At 31.7% G+C, this 15,873-nt stretch overlaps 3 protein-coding genes and 1 non-coding gene across 10 annotated transcripts; 1 reads left to right on the top strand and 3 right to left on the bottom strand.

Moving 5' to 3' along the window:
* The first annotated feature begins 37 nt into the window (after nucleotides 1–37).
* LOC100648724 (UPF0687 protein C20orf27 homolog) lies at nucleotides 38–4,120 on the top strand. Of its 2 annotated transcripts, XM_003401554.4 has the most exons (6): nucleotides 38–255; nucleotides 473–720; nucleotides 2,524–2,641; nucleotides 2,758–2,895; nucleotides 3,011–3,197; nucleotides 3,270–4,120. In XM_003401554.4, the coding sequence occupies exons 2-6, from the start codon at nucleotides 708–710 to the stop codon at nucleotides 3,324–3,326; spliced, it is 513 nt and encodes a 170-aa protein (XP_003401602.1). In that variant the 5' UTR covers nucleotides 38–255; nucleotides 473–707; the 3' UTR covers nucleotides 3,327–4,120. The 2 variants fall into 2 exon arrangements, with proteins under 2 accessions (XP_003401602.1, XP_012172708.1); XM_012317318.3 differs by lacking the exons at nucleotides 38–255; nucleotides 473–720 and adding an exon at nucleotides 1,312–1,527.
* On the bottom strand, nucleotides 3,273–14,061 carry LOC100642742. Of its 6 annotated transcripts, none has more exons than XM_048412705.1 (8): nucleotides 13,574–14,061; nucleotides 13,326–13,464; nucleotides 9,646–13,217; nucleotides 6,132–6,266; nucleotides 5,732–6,009; nucleotides 5,577–5,624; nucleotides 5,275–5,508; nucleotides 3,273–4,986 (listed from the first exon to the last, which is right to left on the bottom strand). In XM_048412705.1, the coding sequence occupies exons 3-8, from the start codon at nucleotides 9,716–9,718 to the stop codon at nucleotides 4,516–4,518; spliced, it is 1,239 nt and encodes a 412-aa protein (XP_048268662.1). In that variant the 5' UTR covers nucleotides 9,719–13,217; nucleotides 13,326–13,464; nucleotides 13,574–14,061; the 3' UTR covers nucleotides 3,273–4,515. The 6 variants fall into 6 exon arrangements, with proteins under 6 accessions (XP_048268662.1, XP_048268661.1, XP_003401478.2 ...); XM_048412704.1 differs by having other exon boundaries at nucleotides 5,702–6,009; XM_003401430.4 differs by lacking the exon at nucleotides 5,577–5,624 and having other exon boundaries at nucleotides 13,574–14,060.
* Nucleotides 14,062–15,045: 984 nt separating this feature from the next.
* LOC125384625 (transcription factor ces-2) lies at nucleotides 15,046–15,869 on the bottom strand. Its single transcript, XM_048412761.1, has 3 exons — nucleotides 15,812–15,869; nucleotides 15,335–15,516; nucleotides 15,046–15,255 (listed from the first exon to the last, which is right to left on the bottom strand). The coding sequence occupies exons 1-3, from the start codon at nucleotides 15,867–15,869 to the stop codon at nucleotides 15,046–15,048; spliced, it is 450 nt and encodes a 149-aa protein (XP_048268718.1).
* Nucleotides 15,647–15,719, bottom strand: TRNAM-CAU. Its single transcript has one exon. It is a non-coding gene; the product is annotated as a tRNA-Met (tRNA).
* Nucleotides 15,870–15,873: the final 4 nt, after the last annotated feature.

The raw sequence follows: 15,873 nt of genomic DNA on the forward strand, positions 1-15,873 counted from the left end.
GGGAGAGAACAAGCATTCGTTCGTTTAGTGAGGCTTGATCTAAACTATGACACGATCGTGGTCTAAAGTAGTCTAAACCACCTAAACCACAGTCTAAACGTATCATAATTCTTTGTGGCTGGATAAGCACCAGGAAAACAGTGACATGAACGTACATAAAATATTTATTTTAAATAGTTCCTTGAATCAATTGAAGTGAACTACAAACAACAAAAGTTTAAATAGAAATACATTTATCTTTAATAATACGTTATCGTACGTACATTTCCTACATATTCTGCGATATGAAGTGAATATAGATCAATGTTGGAAGCTTTTATTTTAATTGTCATTGTTATTACTCTCCAATTTTCTATCATTTTATGAATAACTTTTGTTTTTCGACTAATGAAATCCTTCTCGTTTGAACAATATACGTCGATACCATAATTAACTTATAGATTATTATTTATTTATTATTAACTTAACTTAGGATTTCCATTTCGTTATTTATAAAACAAAGTGGTAAAATATGAGGACAGGATTCCTTTAAATGACAGAAAACAGTGCTGCCATCAGTATCCAGGCTTCCAACTATTTGATGCGTTAAGACGTCTATGCTCATACATGCACCAACACATTAAAGAATAGCTTAGTCGTTGCATTACAGAATATTAAATTAGTTGTGTGTAGTATGAAAGTACAACTGCCACATTGCCTTATAAAACATGGGAGATAAAGGTAAAAAATTTTTACTTTGATACGTAACGATTTCTCCTTTATACAGTCATTTTTATCACTATTAAGATTCATTCTTCTATATTCTTTACAGTACGAATGTATACCATTGAAACTTGGCGAGAGTTAATTATTTAATCTTTTAAGTAATCGAAATATCATTATACGCATTACAGATTGAAATTTTCGTAGAATATCCTATGTTTCGATAGTTTGTTCAAAGCCGGTCAGTGGTTGGCGTATTAGGTTATGATACGTTCCTAATTGGGTCATTTGAAAGCGCGCCACTTTGAAAGTATGGTGTATCTGCTATCGAAAGGACTTTATACTGTTAATGCACTCGAAACATATCAATTTCTCTTTCTTTTTTTAGACTTTCCTGCTTTCATTTTCTATACTTGTCAAGGTTAATTCCTTTTATTATGTAACCTCATAATTTACTACAGAATGGCCAACAGCTGATATCTAATCAACATTCGAGTTTTATCACTCCATAAATTGAAAAATTGATCTAACTGTTATAACGCGATAAATATTGTACATTATCGAATAAAAAGTAAATGTTCGTAACATCCACACTTCACGATAGTACAGACAGATGATGTCACTTGTCTGAGTATAACAGTATATGTAGATATGAATTAAATAATACTTATATTCATGTATTTCTAATACGATTTTTGTGGCTAATAAGTAGCATATTATATTTTGTCTTGATATTGTGTGCTATTGATAATATTAATTCGTTGAAATTAATGTATCTACATATTAAGGTTACTCATAACCTTATATTTTTTATACCTCGGAATTGTACGTTATTAATATAGAATTTCACTTGTTACCTGTATTTCATATTTTATGTACACAGTTTCACATAATATTTCATTTGTTGTATGTCTGTTTTTTTGAAATGTTTCAAATTCTATATCGGAAATTAATAATAATACATACATACATATATGCATCAGTATTAAATGATAAAGCTCAAACGAAAATTTACATCATCTAAACCTTTATAAGCTGTCCAACTACATTTGTTAATTTTTTTATTTTAGAAATTAATGAAGTTAGGCAAATGCAATTAAATGTTTTATTATTGAAAGTAGAAAAGTTATTGATTTCAATTACTAATAATATTATAATAACATTACAGGACAATAATGTTAAAACAAAATTCACATAGGATCAAATTTTGTTCATTTAAGTCTTAATATATAAAATGCAGATTTATCTTAGTATTTTATAATTTATAATATATTGAAAAATTTTCATTAAAGATTTATAATTTGTTACACAAATAGCTATACAAATAGCTATAAGAAAATTTGAAACATATTATTTTATTCGAAAATTTCGACTAACATATTTTCCCTATTTATTTTTACGTAATTACCTACCTAGTTGTCTAATTACATTATCATATTGTCTCATTAACAAGAAACATGTTTTCATTCCAATTAATTTCTCGATCCCTGGCAGATCAATAATAAATAAAAGGCCAGCTGTTATATACAAATATACGTAAAGAATTTCATTTCAATATAATAAATCCTAATAATAGGTTGTATATTATAAATAATATAATATATAACGCCTAATATATTAACAACGTTAATATTTATTTACTACAAAATAAATATGTTCACATTTCATTGTATTAAAATAAAAAGAGATCTCACACACAGAATCGTTTCGCAATCGTTTTTAGGATAAATAAACGATAACGAATTGAATTTACATAATTTACAAAAGATATATAGAAAATGCGTACATGTTATTCTTTTGTTTATTAAAACTTATGTTTAGAGCATCATGTGCACTTCAGTGGAGGAAGCAGCCTCGGGAAAGATAACAATATTATGGTACAACCGCAACGACATGGACAGATAGACGCTCATCTCGGATTTCTACAACTTTATCACAGGTTACATTTTCCTTTTATATACATGTATCCAAATTATATAATGAAAACTTAAATAACTAAATTCTATTTTAAAATCTTTTCAAAATTATAATTTATTCCGTAATTACTTGTTTTAGATACCACGTAGAATTCTTGATACCTTGGAACTTGTGTACACATAAGGAACGGAAGAGTTCCGTACCGGCAATAGTTGCCGGAACTCACAATCCTAATTGCCATATTGTAGACTTGATAAGTGAAAAGGAAAGCCTAAAGTAAATCATTATATAAGCGTATTTAAAATTTTATGCTTTGTAAACAAACTACCATTATTTCTTTTTACAACAAAGTCTGTAATTTTAATTATAATATGCTTTTTTTCTGCGACAGATTAAAAATAGAATTGCTAGCATATAAAGAAAAGATCTTAAAGGAAGAGGTGCAAATATTGTGCTGTAAGAGTGGAAGTCCACTGAAGATTCAACTGAACAGTCGTGTATTGGGACAAGACAAGGGCAGACCATTGTTAAGGAATGGGATACGCAGTGTCGGCGTGGAGCAATCGAACGAAGATGAGGTCTCCGAGTAGATCTCGTTGATAATGATATTATTGCTCGAATATCTAAGAGTCGAGTGTTTTTTTCCACAGGTGCTGGGTACGAAATTGAGGGCATCTTTAAGCATGCAAAGCAAACAGAGTTTCTGAAGAAATTCCGAGATCGATGCATACCAAGAAGCGCACGTATCCAGTCGAGGACGTATAATGTAACAGAGGATAAAACTTGATGCACGAGAACGTTCCTTATTTCGAAATTTAATCATGCAAAACGCAGGATTGCGTTGCAATGAAATTCGTTGTTGCGGTCAATTATCAATGATTACTGTTTTAATCGTAAAAGAATCACATGTGCACGTCACGTTCAATCTCAAGCATAGCGTAAGCAATGTTTCATCTATCGAGATTAATTTAACTACACAGCCTGTTCCAAGCTGCACGATATAACTTTCGAAATATGCGATGTTCAGTAAAAAAAGAAAGAGCTTTTCTTTGAATTTATTGCAACTGGTCTGATTGTACAGGCCTATATCACAACCGCAAGAGTTCTTTCCTCTTATGCATCGAGCATTATTATTGCGATAATCTCGATGCAAGAAATGAAGTGTTCTTTTAATCGGCCTTTTTTTTGAAGGATCACATCGATATACATGTATGTGTAATTACGAGTTACCGCTAAGTACCGCATTTGCCTACTGTTCCTTCTTAAACGAAAACGTATCACGCAATGCCTATATATATAAATCTATTACATCTTTTAATATCTATCGTCGATCTATCCGCAATAACAAAATTGTATTTTATTATCGTTTTACATTGAGCGTAGATTTTAAACGATAAGGATATATCACTAATCAAAAGCAGGTTTCGCAATGAATGATGATGCTGTTTTCTAATATCTTGCTAAGCTGACACGAATTATTAAAATGAACAATTCCAACGAACATTTTTTTTTTATTAACATTCCATATTAAACCTTGTTTGTACCTTACACTTGACGATCAAAGTTATAGTTTATTCAAAATTAATTTGCTATTCAAGATCAAGAAGAAATTTCCATCATTTAGGAACAACTCTTATAGTATATTAATTTCAGTAATCAACTGATTTTGAGGAAACTATAATTTTTTCACGTCTGTGGTATTCCTATATGCATTCTATATGCATACTAATCGTATTAAAATCCAATACCTTTTACGTTCAGAAACGGGATTACTTAAGACATTCCCTACCATATGTGACATGTAATATTTCATTACTTTTAATATTTATTGTCGCAATTTCTCTCAATATTATTTTTTACAACAGCAGCGAATATGTTAAAGAATTCTAAGTATCGTTAACATCGGAAGTTTGACTGTTTCATGGGAATACCAGTTGGTCCGTCAACAAATTCGCAAATATTGAAACCAAGTCTAGCCAAAGGATGACAATTACTTCTAGGATTACCCCACTTGCCTCTAAAAGTCATCCAACTGGGTAAGATGTTGTTGTCCTCTTTCAGAAGCAATTCCATCTTCTTCCATGTGGGCCAAGCGGTACCAAACCCACTCTCATCGTAGAGGCGAGGTAATCTGACAAATTTATGCTTCCCTGGTGCCGTCCAAAGTCCATGAGATCCTCTCGCGCTAAATAATATCGGGTGAGATCCACCAGCAGTGAAAACTCTTTCGGGAAATATAGGTTTTTGAAAGATGCCTTTTCGCGTTTCTTGGCTTTCGTAAACGAAGGTTCCACTTCGTAAATCGTATCGGTAAAACGCGCCTGCGTCATGGGCGGACACGTACATGGCTGATGGATAATTCGCATCCTGAATTAAAAAAAATAAATGGTTTTATATAGGAAAATACAAAATATTGTACTATATAAATATAATTAAACATAATCTCTAAAATATTCTGATCTATACTGAGATTTCATATGATCTTCCTGCATACGCACGAAAAATTTGATTAAAAAAGAAACAATAATTCAAAACGCGAAAAATATACATATTTATCAATTTTTAGACTCGTGTCATTTAAGAAAACATTTGAAAGTGCTTTCCAGAACAAAATAAGAATATTTGTTTTCATCGAACGAGCATGAGTTCACCTACCTTAAAATAAAGACTCATGTGTTCCCAATCGCCCACGTGGTTGCCGTATTCCTTGAGTATTCCAAGGCATATCCCACCCACCGTGGGTATCGGCCAGCTACCAAAAAATCCAAGATCCAGAACGCAGACTGCCTTTCCCTCGCTGAACGGATAGAACATCCAATAGGTCACGTGAAAGTGCAGCTTCCGGGACTTGTTTCCTTTTTTCTTCTTTTTTTCAAAATCACCATGTTTCTACATACAATTCCATAAATATTTATTGGATCAACTAATCGACAGAATAATTTCCAAGAATCTCCTACCCTCAGAATATTTTCAAACGTCTCAATCTTTATTTTAAGAGCCACCATCTAAATTAAAGAACAGAAACTTTTTTTTTATGTCGTTCTTTTAACATCTCTACTTCTCTCTCCGTTATAGCTATTACCATGTAAGAATTCCTGTTCAGCATATGTACCTCTAAACTCTGTTTCCCATCGCCCTTCCAAATCTTTCCTGGAAGATCGTTAGTGAGGATCATGGACGAGCCGAAATCGTCGATCTGCACGTTCCTCGATGCTATCAACGTCTCGTCCCCTTTTCTTCGCGACTTTCTTTCGTCTCTGGCGGTCTTTAAGCTTATCACGTCCGTAGAAACGTCTGGTACAATACAGTTCTTGATCACAGCGTAAACCGGTACCGTGCCCCCTGGTTTTCGGCCGTATAGGAAGGACGATCGATTCCTCAACAGTACTTCTACCGACATAAAATCATTCCATAAAATAAATTTTCCATGAATTTTATAAAAATTCATTAAAATCGATTGTATCAGTTTTGGATGTCTTCGAATGTAATTTGAAGATTTATTTGTCATTTACCTACGTCGACTCTAGTGCGAAGATAGTCATCGTCGGATTGCATGTTATCCAAGAATTCAGGTACCCCAAGGGGTAAAAATAGTTCGCCAGGTGCAAGCCATACTAGAGGCGCCCAGTCTCGTACTAGTTCTTTTACTGCAATTTAATTTAATGAAAATAACATGAAATTATAATGAAAATAAGTTGTAACATAAATTTATCCGTTTTCTATATGCGTATGTGTAATATATGCATTACACATATTGTATAAAAACAAGATGAATTTATATTACAACCCAGTATTTTATAAAACTGAATAAATAAAAAGTTAGGAATTATTTTGATGATTATACTTAGATAATTCTCTTTTCACTATCTTTTTTATGTTGCGAACAATAGTAATATTAATTTCCACAAATATAACATAAATTTACTGTACTATACTAAAATATCGGTGGCAGAACTATGATTAAAATTACACAGATTGGAACTATATTATTACATACAGTTTGCGATATTCTAAACCCATAATAACAATAATCCTACCGTGGAGGAAAAATTATGAATTAAACACTATAAATGATGCCAAATAATACCTACAGAAAGTTGAATACGTATGTAGGTGCGTGCTTATATAAAGTTGAAAGTAAAGGATAATGTATTGTCCCTATAAAACAATTTAAACGTACAATATAGTGGAAAATAAACGCGAAGGTACGGACATAATATTGTACTCATACATAATATTGATCATTGTTGCTAATGACGTTACCGATGATAACATAATATGTTTATTAGAAAGCCAGTTTATTCGAGTTGCTAGCTTCAGTATGTGCCACATATATTTAGGTAGAAAAAAGGAAAAGCCTAGGGGGATTCTGCTTTCATTTCATTTTGAGTGAGAAGAATTGCGAATGTATGCATCTTCGTTCCACACACTCTCACATTTCAACCTTGATCAAACAGTTATGTACCATCGTTTAAAGCGGCGTATCGTATAAGTCGTCGAAGATCTCGAAACCTCCTTACAAGCTCGAAGTTGTAATAATTCGCATATCTTTATGAAAAATATTGTAAATTTTTCTTTCTCAGAATCTCGTTACAAATTAGCAAACCTTTATGAAAAATTTCATAAATTATTTTCTCAAAACCTTGTTACAAGTACGATAGAAGTCGTAATAATTAATTTGTATAATATAAATCGTTATGAAAAATTTCATCAGTTTTTCCTTTCCATTTCATTTTCTTCTCTGATTAAACGTAAAATTTCATTCTGATGGAATCTTCAAATATTCAAATTCAACTGGAAAAAAAGAAATATTTTTTAAGATTGAGGAACAATGAGTAGCGCAAAGGGATTTTCATTTCATCATTACAGACAGGAAAAGCTTTCACCCTTGGCATACACGTGTCGATTCATGTCCTGGCATCGAAATCATAATTATTATGTAGGACCGATACATGGCGTTACCATATTTGGTGTTACGGCATGTTTCCCATTATACTTCCGCAATTAAAGAACAGGCGCCGTGAACGGGAACAAGTTTCTGTTTGTTTTTACTTTAATGCGGCGCTTACGTTGTCACCGGGATAATTATCCCGTTGTTTAGATTTGTCCAAGATAATTTAATTGCTATTTGTTTCGAATGACAATCGTTTCTTAGATTTTTTCACCATGATAAATATGTAGGAGCTTTCTTATAACTAAACTGTAACCACAGCTTTAAAACTGTAAAGGATTGATAAAAATTTCATCAGCAAAATTAGGTTTCCTTTTTTATCATTACATCGACCAGCGGATTTAATAGATGGTTGTGATGGTAATCGTCAGTTTACGAGTTTTCATCACAACACATACATATGGTACTGTAGACAGTATCTAGCTAACAAATTAGCTCTTGGAATTGTATTTTGATTGCTAGTATAACAGAATAAATTATGATGCTCCCAGAGATCCTTAAGGTTTATAGGAAAAATTAAATAGTTTCGAATAGTACGTCATTTAATATATATTTGTATGTACTCGTGTGATTATTCCAAAATTGAAGTTTCAAAAATTTCAGGATCACCTAATACCACATAATAAACTACTCGAAGCCATTTAATTTTGTCTAATGAAATTTTCATTTATCTTCTACTGTTTTAGAACTATGGCTTCGCCCTGTTGCGGAAGATTCTGTAGAATCTTGTTACGGTACTCCGGAGTAATTAACCATGATATACGCTAACAATTTATGTTTCTTGTTAATATCCATGTCCATACTAATATAGTACAAAGAAAGTAGAATCATTTTAGACAAGATCTCCCGTTACATTCTACAACACTCACGATCCTTAGGTAACACAAGATCGCCATAGATTACGAATATCTTTGAATCCTTAACATAGATTTACATGTCACGAGGAAGAGAGCCAATTTCACCATAGAAACGAACTTTCCTAGAAAAAGAGAAGTAATACGGGGGCGCTAGGTAGCCGAGATGGAATTCGTTTAATTATTTTCTACGCATGCGTGTAATACAGGCGAAATCGAAGATTAATGGAAACTCGTTTTGGTCTGCTTGACAATCGTCAAACCGGTCCAGAGAAATGGGACAATCGATTTTCAATCTTGGTCAGCGATTCAAAGCTGTAAGTTTTATCCCCAGAAAATAGATCGATCGATCTCACAGGAGTACGATCATTGTAACATATATTAACGACACGTTCATGCTAAATACACACGTGATAATACGCATGATCGTTTCGACGAGACAATTTCACTGTTAATCCAACAGTCGCAGCTTTGACTGGTTACCATGTAGACTGTGTCCCGATTCACCACGCTTTGGTGCTACTTTTACGAGCTTGCCATCGCCTTTATAGTAAACATTTCTTCGATGGTAATTCGTGTAGTGACCGAGCATGAACTTCTTTGCATATTCCCGTTATAATTACATAATTGTGATCATATCGAAATAAATAGTTTTACGATATGAATAAGTTTCCAAACGGTGACTATCGTCATTTGAATAAGCAAATTAGTGTTTAAATTAATCCATTTTATGCACTTAAGTTATTGTACTACGGCCTTGTTACAATTTATCCTCATTACATTTCTTTGAGTCAAAATTGTAAAAAATAGAGAAGGTGAAGAACGAATAAAATGTATTCATGTTGTGCGTTTGCTAACTTCAATTTCTTTGCTTATTGTTAGTCTTCTTTTGCTTGATTCTTCAGGACTACAAGTACAATATACAAATATGAATTTAAACAATTTAATTGGTTCATATCAGAAAACTATACCGATTATCTATTCCGCGATCTCTTTAATTTTGTCAAAATCCAATCACCATAAACTTACGGCGTTTCATATGAATAATAAGTACGTTATTTTAACTTCACCAACTCCACGTAAATATGTTTCTATTACATTTTACGAATCTTTCAGATATTTAATAAATTTTAAACAAATTTAGAAGGGCTGATCTGTCTATCGTGAATCAAATGCAGAAAATAATTGAAAATGACAATCGCTTAAACTTGAAGTTCTTACCTCGTTCTTCGTCGGTGGTTTCCGAAGTCACGATCATGTGAATGATACACAGAATCAACAGCAGACACTGCATCGTATTCGACTTGTTCACACATTTTGATAATCGAGTGCCGGAAAAGCCGCGAAACTCGAAACTTTTTAAGTGTTGCTCATCCTCGATGCGCTGTTTCCCGCCACCTTTATATCCCCACGTGCTACCGTTGCTGTGGACCTACCAGATATACCGTGTCACAGAAGAATTCTGAGGTTAACGATCGTCCTGTTACCAGCTACAGTGTTTCTCAGGTAACTGACCGGTTCTCTACGTTCCCCGTGCCGCTCACTGGACAAACATTATCGTCGCTCACGGCCATTGTGCACGCAGTTACGAGGATGCGGGGGGAGACCGTAAACGTAACGAGTTAACCCTTCTATCGAATTGAAAGTTTAAAATTACAGTCTCGCGCTTTTCATTTTAACTACACTGACCTACGTACATGTGTGTATTACGTATATGAATACGGAGAGATTATATATATACATAGAGAGTGCTTTTTATATAATGGATAACTTGATTTTTCTTGATCACCATTTTTACTTATAGCGTCGATATTACTTTTAATTCAACGATAATGCAGTTCAAATGTTGATGATTCGTTATCAATAGAATACGAATTTTTATGCATTTATAGGAAATTTGAAAGTGCAAAGTTACCAGTAACAGTAACATTCTGTTATCAGTAACAGAATGCATATGATATGAAATAATATAAATAATATAGTGCTTTTTATAATATTTGATAAATAAAACAACCTTCGACTCAGGTTCTATTTTTTAAATTATATTCTCAAAAATATAAATTTACATAGAAATCCATAGTCCAACTATAAAACATTCAACATCATAATAATAAAGTTATATGAATAACATGCTATATTATTGTAATATTTTATATTAAATAACTATTAGTTTCATTAACTTTTTTATCAATCTTAATTGTATAAATGTGTATATATTTCTTATTATATAACTTTTCATAAATAATACTAATATCTTATTAATTAGTTAATTGTTATATGATCATGCGATATTTTTTATTACGTAAGTAAATAATACATGTATATATGTGCGTATCTGTTTGTCAAAGATTGCTTATATTTTCAATGTATGAGAATTTACTGATAAAAGAAAGATTCGTTAATAAAAATAGTTCATACTATAGACTTTATAAAAACCATCGACATGAAATAAAAATAAAAAGAATAGAAAGTGGTCATAAATTACGACTGCGGTTGCGAAAGGGATACAAATCGGGCGAACAGGAAACCGCGGAAGCCATTTACGATTAGTGAAAAGAAAAGCGCTCTGCATGTAGCATAATCACAAGAATTACATTTGTAAATGCTATATTTCCAACGTTGTCGTTCATGTGTACAATACTTTTAATGTTTTCATATATAATTTCGTATTTTCGCTAACTTTTTAAATTTTACCCTTTTTTTGCCGAAGTAATGAAAGGTTTTATAAATATTTCAAATGATGCAAAATTACTGTAATATTCTGTCAAAGTTCGTGATACTACTTTCATTTCTATAAAATGTACATTATCAAGAACGATTATTATACACACGAAAATGACGAAACTGTCAATGTCTACATATTAATGCAAATAACAAGGTAGATGAGAATTAATGTTTTATAATACTTGCTTATTTACTTAAGAACTATATTTACTTTATTCATTCTTCACACAGAAACATATTCTACATTTTATATTTACATTATTCGTAACAAGCTTTATAAACACTTATTCGTAAATTATACATAAGTTAATAACAATTTATATATTTGAATATCACACTTTTCAAAGCTTTTTTGTGACTTAATTCTATAACTTTATAAAAACAGCTGATTAGGTATAAACAAAATTTCAACAATGTGAATGAAAAATTACGCAATTTACGAAATATACGTAGTGATAATTTAGGAGCCTTTTATCACAAAGTGTTTATTGCTATCGCTTTAATCAAAAGTAATACATTTTAATGTCAAATATATGCAGTGTTATAAGAATAAAACAATAATTATATATTTATCGTTTACATAACCTTTTAAGAAAATTCACAATATGGCAGGAGAATCCACTTTTTATACGTATGTCATTAGTTTTCATATTTAGAATTTATAACAGAGAAAAATAAGAGGAACTGAAATTTGATTTGTTAATTACTTTTATCAAATGGAATATTAAAAATAATAATTTTAATCAATTAAATAATGTATAATATTGCTTATGACAGTGTATAATAAACTGTAAAATGGAGCTTAGAGAACATTTGTAGCTGCACTATACATAATATTAAGAATAGAGGTGTGTGGATACCTGAATCTAAGTTCAGGTCAAGCAGTAGTCAAATTAATTCATATGGGATCGGGCTTCTTGGAGTTTATAATATTTAGATACTCGGACATACTTATGTGGTTACAAACTTTCGGAATTCCAATCCTACATCAAGGATCCAATCTAAATGTACTTTCGAATATTTGCACACCCCTAATTACGAATATCACACACGGCAAATATTAACACTTTTACTGCCAGCCGGTTGATATGTCACCCTTTGGTGCTTATGCGAAAATCGTCACTGACCGATATGTCGGCCATGCTTGTTTACGTTTAGACTATCTCTCCTCTGAGTGCGGTATTCTTCGCATATATTATGTATTTGAAGCTGTCAGTATGAGGGTTAATAAGTCTGAAGTTACGTTATAATTAATTAATATATTACCATTTAAAGTACCATTTGCTACATGCAAACAAAGTTTCAGAATTTGATATAATTCTTCTTCGTTATAGTTTCTTATATAATGAAAACAATGATAACAAAAACATATATTTTCATAGGATCATGAATTTTGCATTTTAAGAATAATGAGTTATACAGTTTATGTAAAAATTTCCTTACATTTCTATATAATATTATACATGATTTTAAAAAACAGTGCTCCTATGTAAATTGCTTAGAAAGAGGAAGATACATTTTATAAAATACTCGTATTTGAAGCAAATTTTAAACTCAAAGGTAGATCATAAATATTTCATTTTTTCATTAATCATTTCAGTTTCAAAATGCACTGTTTTAAACAATTGTAATTGATACTTCCATATATTTGTATATTTATTTTATATTGTGAAAATATACATATATAATTAAATTTGTCCAGCTGAATAAATCACAGCATAAGGCACAGCTGTATATGTACTATATCAAAAAGATAAGACATGTAACTGTACTATTGTATCTTTATCGTAAATACAAGGAAGCAGAAAATCTTTGATCTCATATGTAACATCTTCTGTTTTGTCTTTCTAAATTTGGATAATTATTTTATTCTCCAAATAGAACATTTTATCTTAGTAGATAATTGTATAGTTATTTGTAAAAAATTTAATGTGAATTTGATGTTTAACAAACATATTTTTTAGTTTCAATAGAGTACAAAGAATATTGTACTAATCAAAACATGTTTCTTATTAAATCTGGCAGTCTTATGTAAATGGAGATCTGCAGAGTGGGCACAACGCTCGATGCTGTAAGATCAAGTGTGATTTAAATTCTTTAATTTAAATTTTGATGAAATTAAAAAGTTCTGCGATCATGAAGTTTGTGCATAATACTGTATTGTTAATGTTACTTACCCCTTGAGCTTGATGTCTCCATTCATCAATGCAGTTCTTATGAAATTGATGTTTGCAAGGTAGGATGTATGTAGCTTTATTTATCAATGGTAATAGACATATTGAACATTCTTCAGAATCAAAGAATCTGCTGGGTCGTCTATTATCATTGAGAAAAAAGTTATTTGTTATTTAATTATGTAACACTTATTTACGTAGTTATGCTTCTACTATACACTTATATTTAGATCATGTTTAAAACAACTTACTCTGAATGATGTTCGTACGCATGTTCATAGTATTGCTGCGCAGATCTTGGCTTATTAGTTCCAAACATAAAATAAAGAACCGTAGCTACCGTGACTCCGATGAGTATAGTTACGAAACCTGCATGCGGCATCTTTTTGATATTGACAGTTCAACTAACAACAATCAACAAATTCGACGAACTAACTTTGGATATCCCATCCGCTCAAGCTTATGAAACTAATGAGATCTATCAGCAAGAATACGTAAAAAGTACAACGAAATCCGTGAAATCCCCGCGGCATAAACAATGAAAAGATCGGAACGTTGCCTACTTTGACGGTATCGATTCTTCGTTTAGACGTCTGGACAGAACAAAACACTATTATAACTTTGCATCGCGGTCATATAAACAGACCTCGACACTCGCTAGGGAAAACCACCCTAAAATTGAATCGTGAAATATAAACATGGAAGATAACAAAGTTCTCGTTCTTGCGAGACAGATAGAGATGAGTAAAGAGTCTCTGTCTCTATCTGAAACATTTCTAGCATATCACACATGCGCAGAACGCGAACCTTCTTGTCTTCCATCTTAACTTTCGTGACTCAATTTTCGAACGGTTTCTTCTATGCTTTCGGTACGAGTGATAAGCCTGCTTATATGATCGTGATCATGGTTTGTACATAAGAGCAAACAGGCTGGCTAACAGAAGTTTTGCCAACTTACATATCAAACATAATTGTTAAAAATAATATATACTGTGAATCTCAACTTTGACTAAAATTACTACTAATATATGTCTGATGTGAAGATAAGAGGATTGAAATTATGACAGTGTGTGATATTAAATTATTAATAACGATGCAATTACATTTATCTTATGGGTTGTTATTTAGTGTCTTTTACTGAAAGCGACTGAGGACATTTGACATATATATGCCATAATTTTCGATGGTATCGTCATATATATAGTAAAAATTGCATTTTTATATTGCATAGGTTATTATTTACTTTCATTTTATTTTTGTAATGGATAGATTTTCATTTTTCAACAGTTATAAAATGATACATTTATTGCTATTTACATTAATATTCCTAAAAATGACTAAAAGAAATGGCGAAACAATATTAACTCTTTTTCACTTTGAAAGATATTCGTAAAAAGAGTCGTCAATATAATTTTGTGTTAATGCTTTGCATTCAAATTTAAAAATTTCTCTCAACAATTGTTAAATTAAAACTATACATTGCCTCATTTAGATAAATTTATGAAGAGTGAAATCTTTTCACCTGCTTGTTTTAAACTATATGCATTGACTAGTCGTAAATGAGACTAATGGCATTAATAAAATTTAAACCTTCATAACACAACAGATCTAAACGAATAATATTATTCCTTGAGAATGATGTGTTCGCCAAAGAAATCCTCCCAAGTTATTCCTTTGATTATGAGAAATTATATCTTTATCGTCCTCTTATTAATGGCATATTTCAAATCTGGTAATCTAAAGTTGCTGTAGAATGAGGAGGTGATAATGTAACAGGTGTCATAGAAGAAACTGTACGATTGATAGATTGTAGTGGTGGTGCTTGCTGTTTTATTAACATGTGCCGCAGACATTGTGCTTCCTCTCGAAGCGTTATCACTTGTGCCCTCAAAATTGCATTTTCATGCTCCAAAATAGTTGCGCGTAATGCAATCTACAATAACATTTTAACAATTTGATACATTATAAATATTTTCTTGTTCTTGTAGCAATATAACTCAACTTTTACTCACGTTATCTTCTCGTATTTTTCGGGCGTCACGAGATTTTTTCGCAGCTTGATTATTACGTTTACGCCTTTCGTAATATTTCTCGTCCTTCTGATCATCTGGAATGGGTTTCTTTTCGCTTCTGGGTCGTCTGTGTACGCTTGCAATGTTATTCGCCCCCAAAAAGTGACGATTTATCATTGTACCTGTTTTACCGAGAGATGAAATGTTTCATTAATCATTGCACTTCATACTCACATATTTACGAAACACTATAAATGTAAAATTATCCATCAATGTTTAATCAATAATACTTAGCGAAAAATACAAAAGTTTTGCCCCGGGTGAGGATCGAACTCACGACCTTAAGATTATGAGACTTACGCGCTGCCTACTGCGCTACCGAGGCACTTAGAAACACAATTGAATAATAACAAATAATAATTCTTAATTTGTACAAGTATGTTTCTTACTAAGTAATTGAGATAAATATTCACTTACTTGTATTACTATTTGAAAATGCCGGGGGCACACTTATGGTTTGTATTAAAGGTTGCATAGTA

Source organism: Bombus terrestris, chromosome 15, assembly GCF_910591885.1.
Source record: "Bombus terrestris chromosome 15, iyBomTerr1.2, whole genome shotgun sequence".
In the NCBI taxonomy this organism is placed as follows: Eukaryota; Metazoa; Arthropoda; class Insecta; order Hymenoptera; family Apidae; genus Bombus; species Bombus terrestris.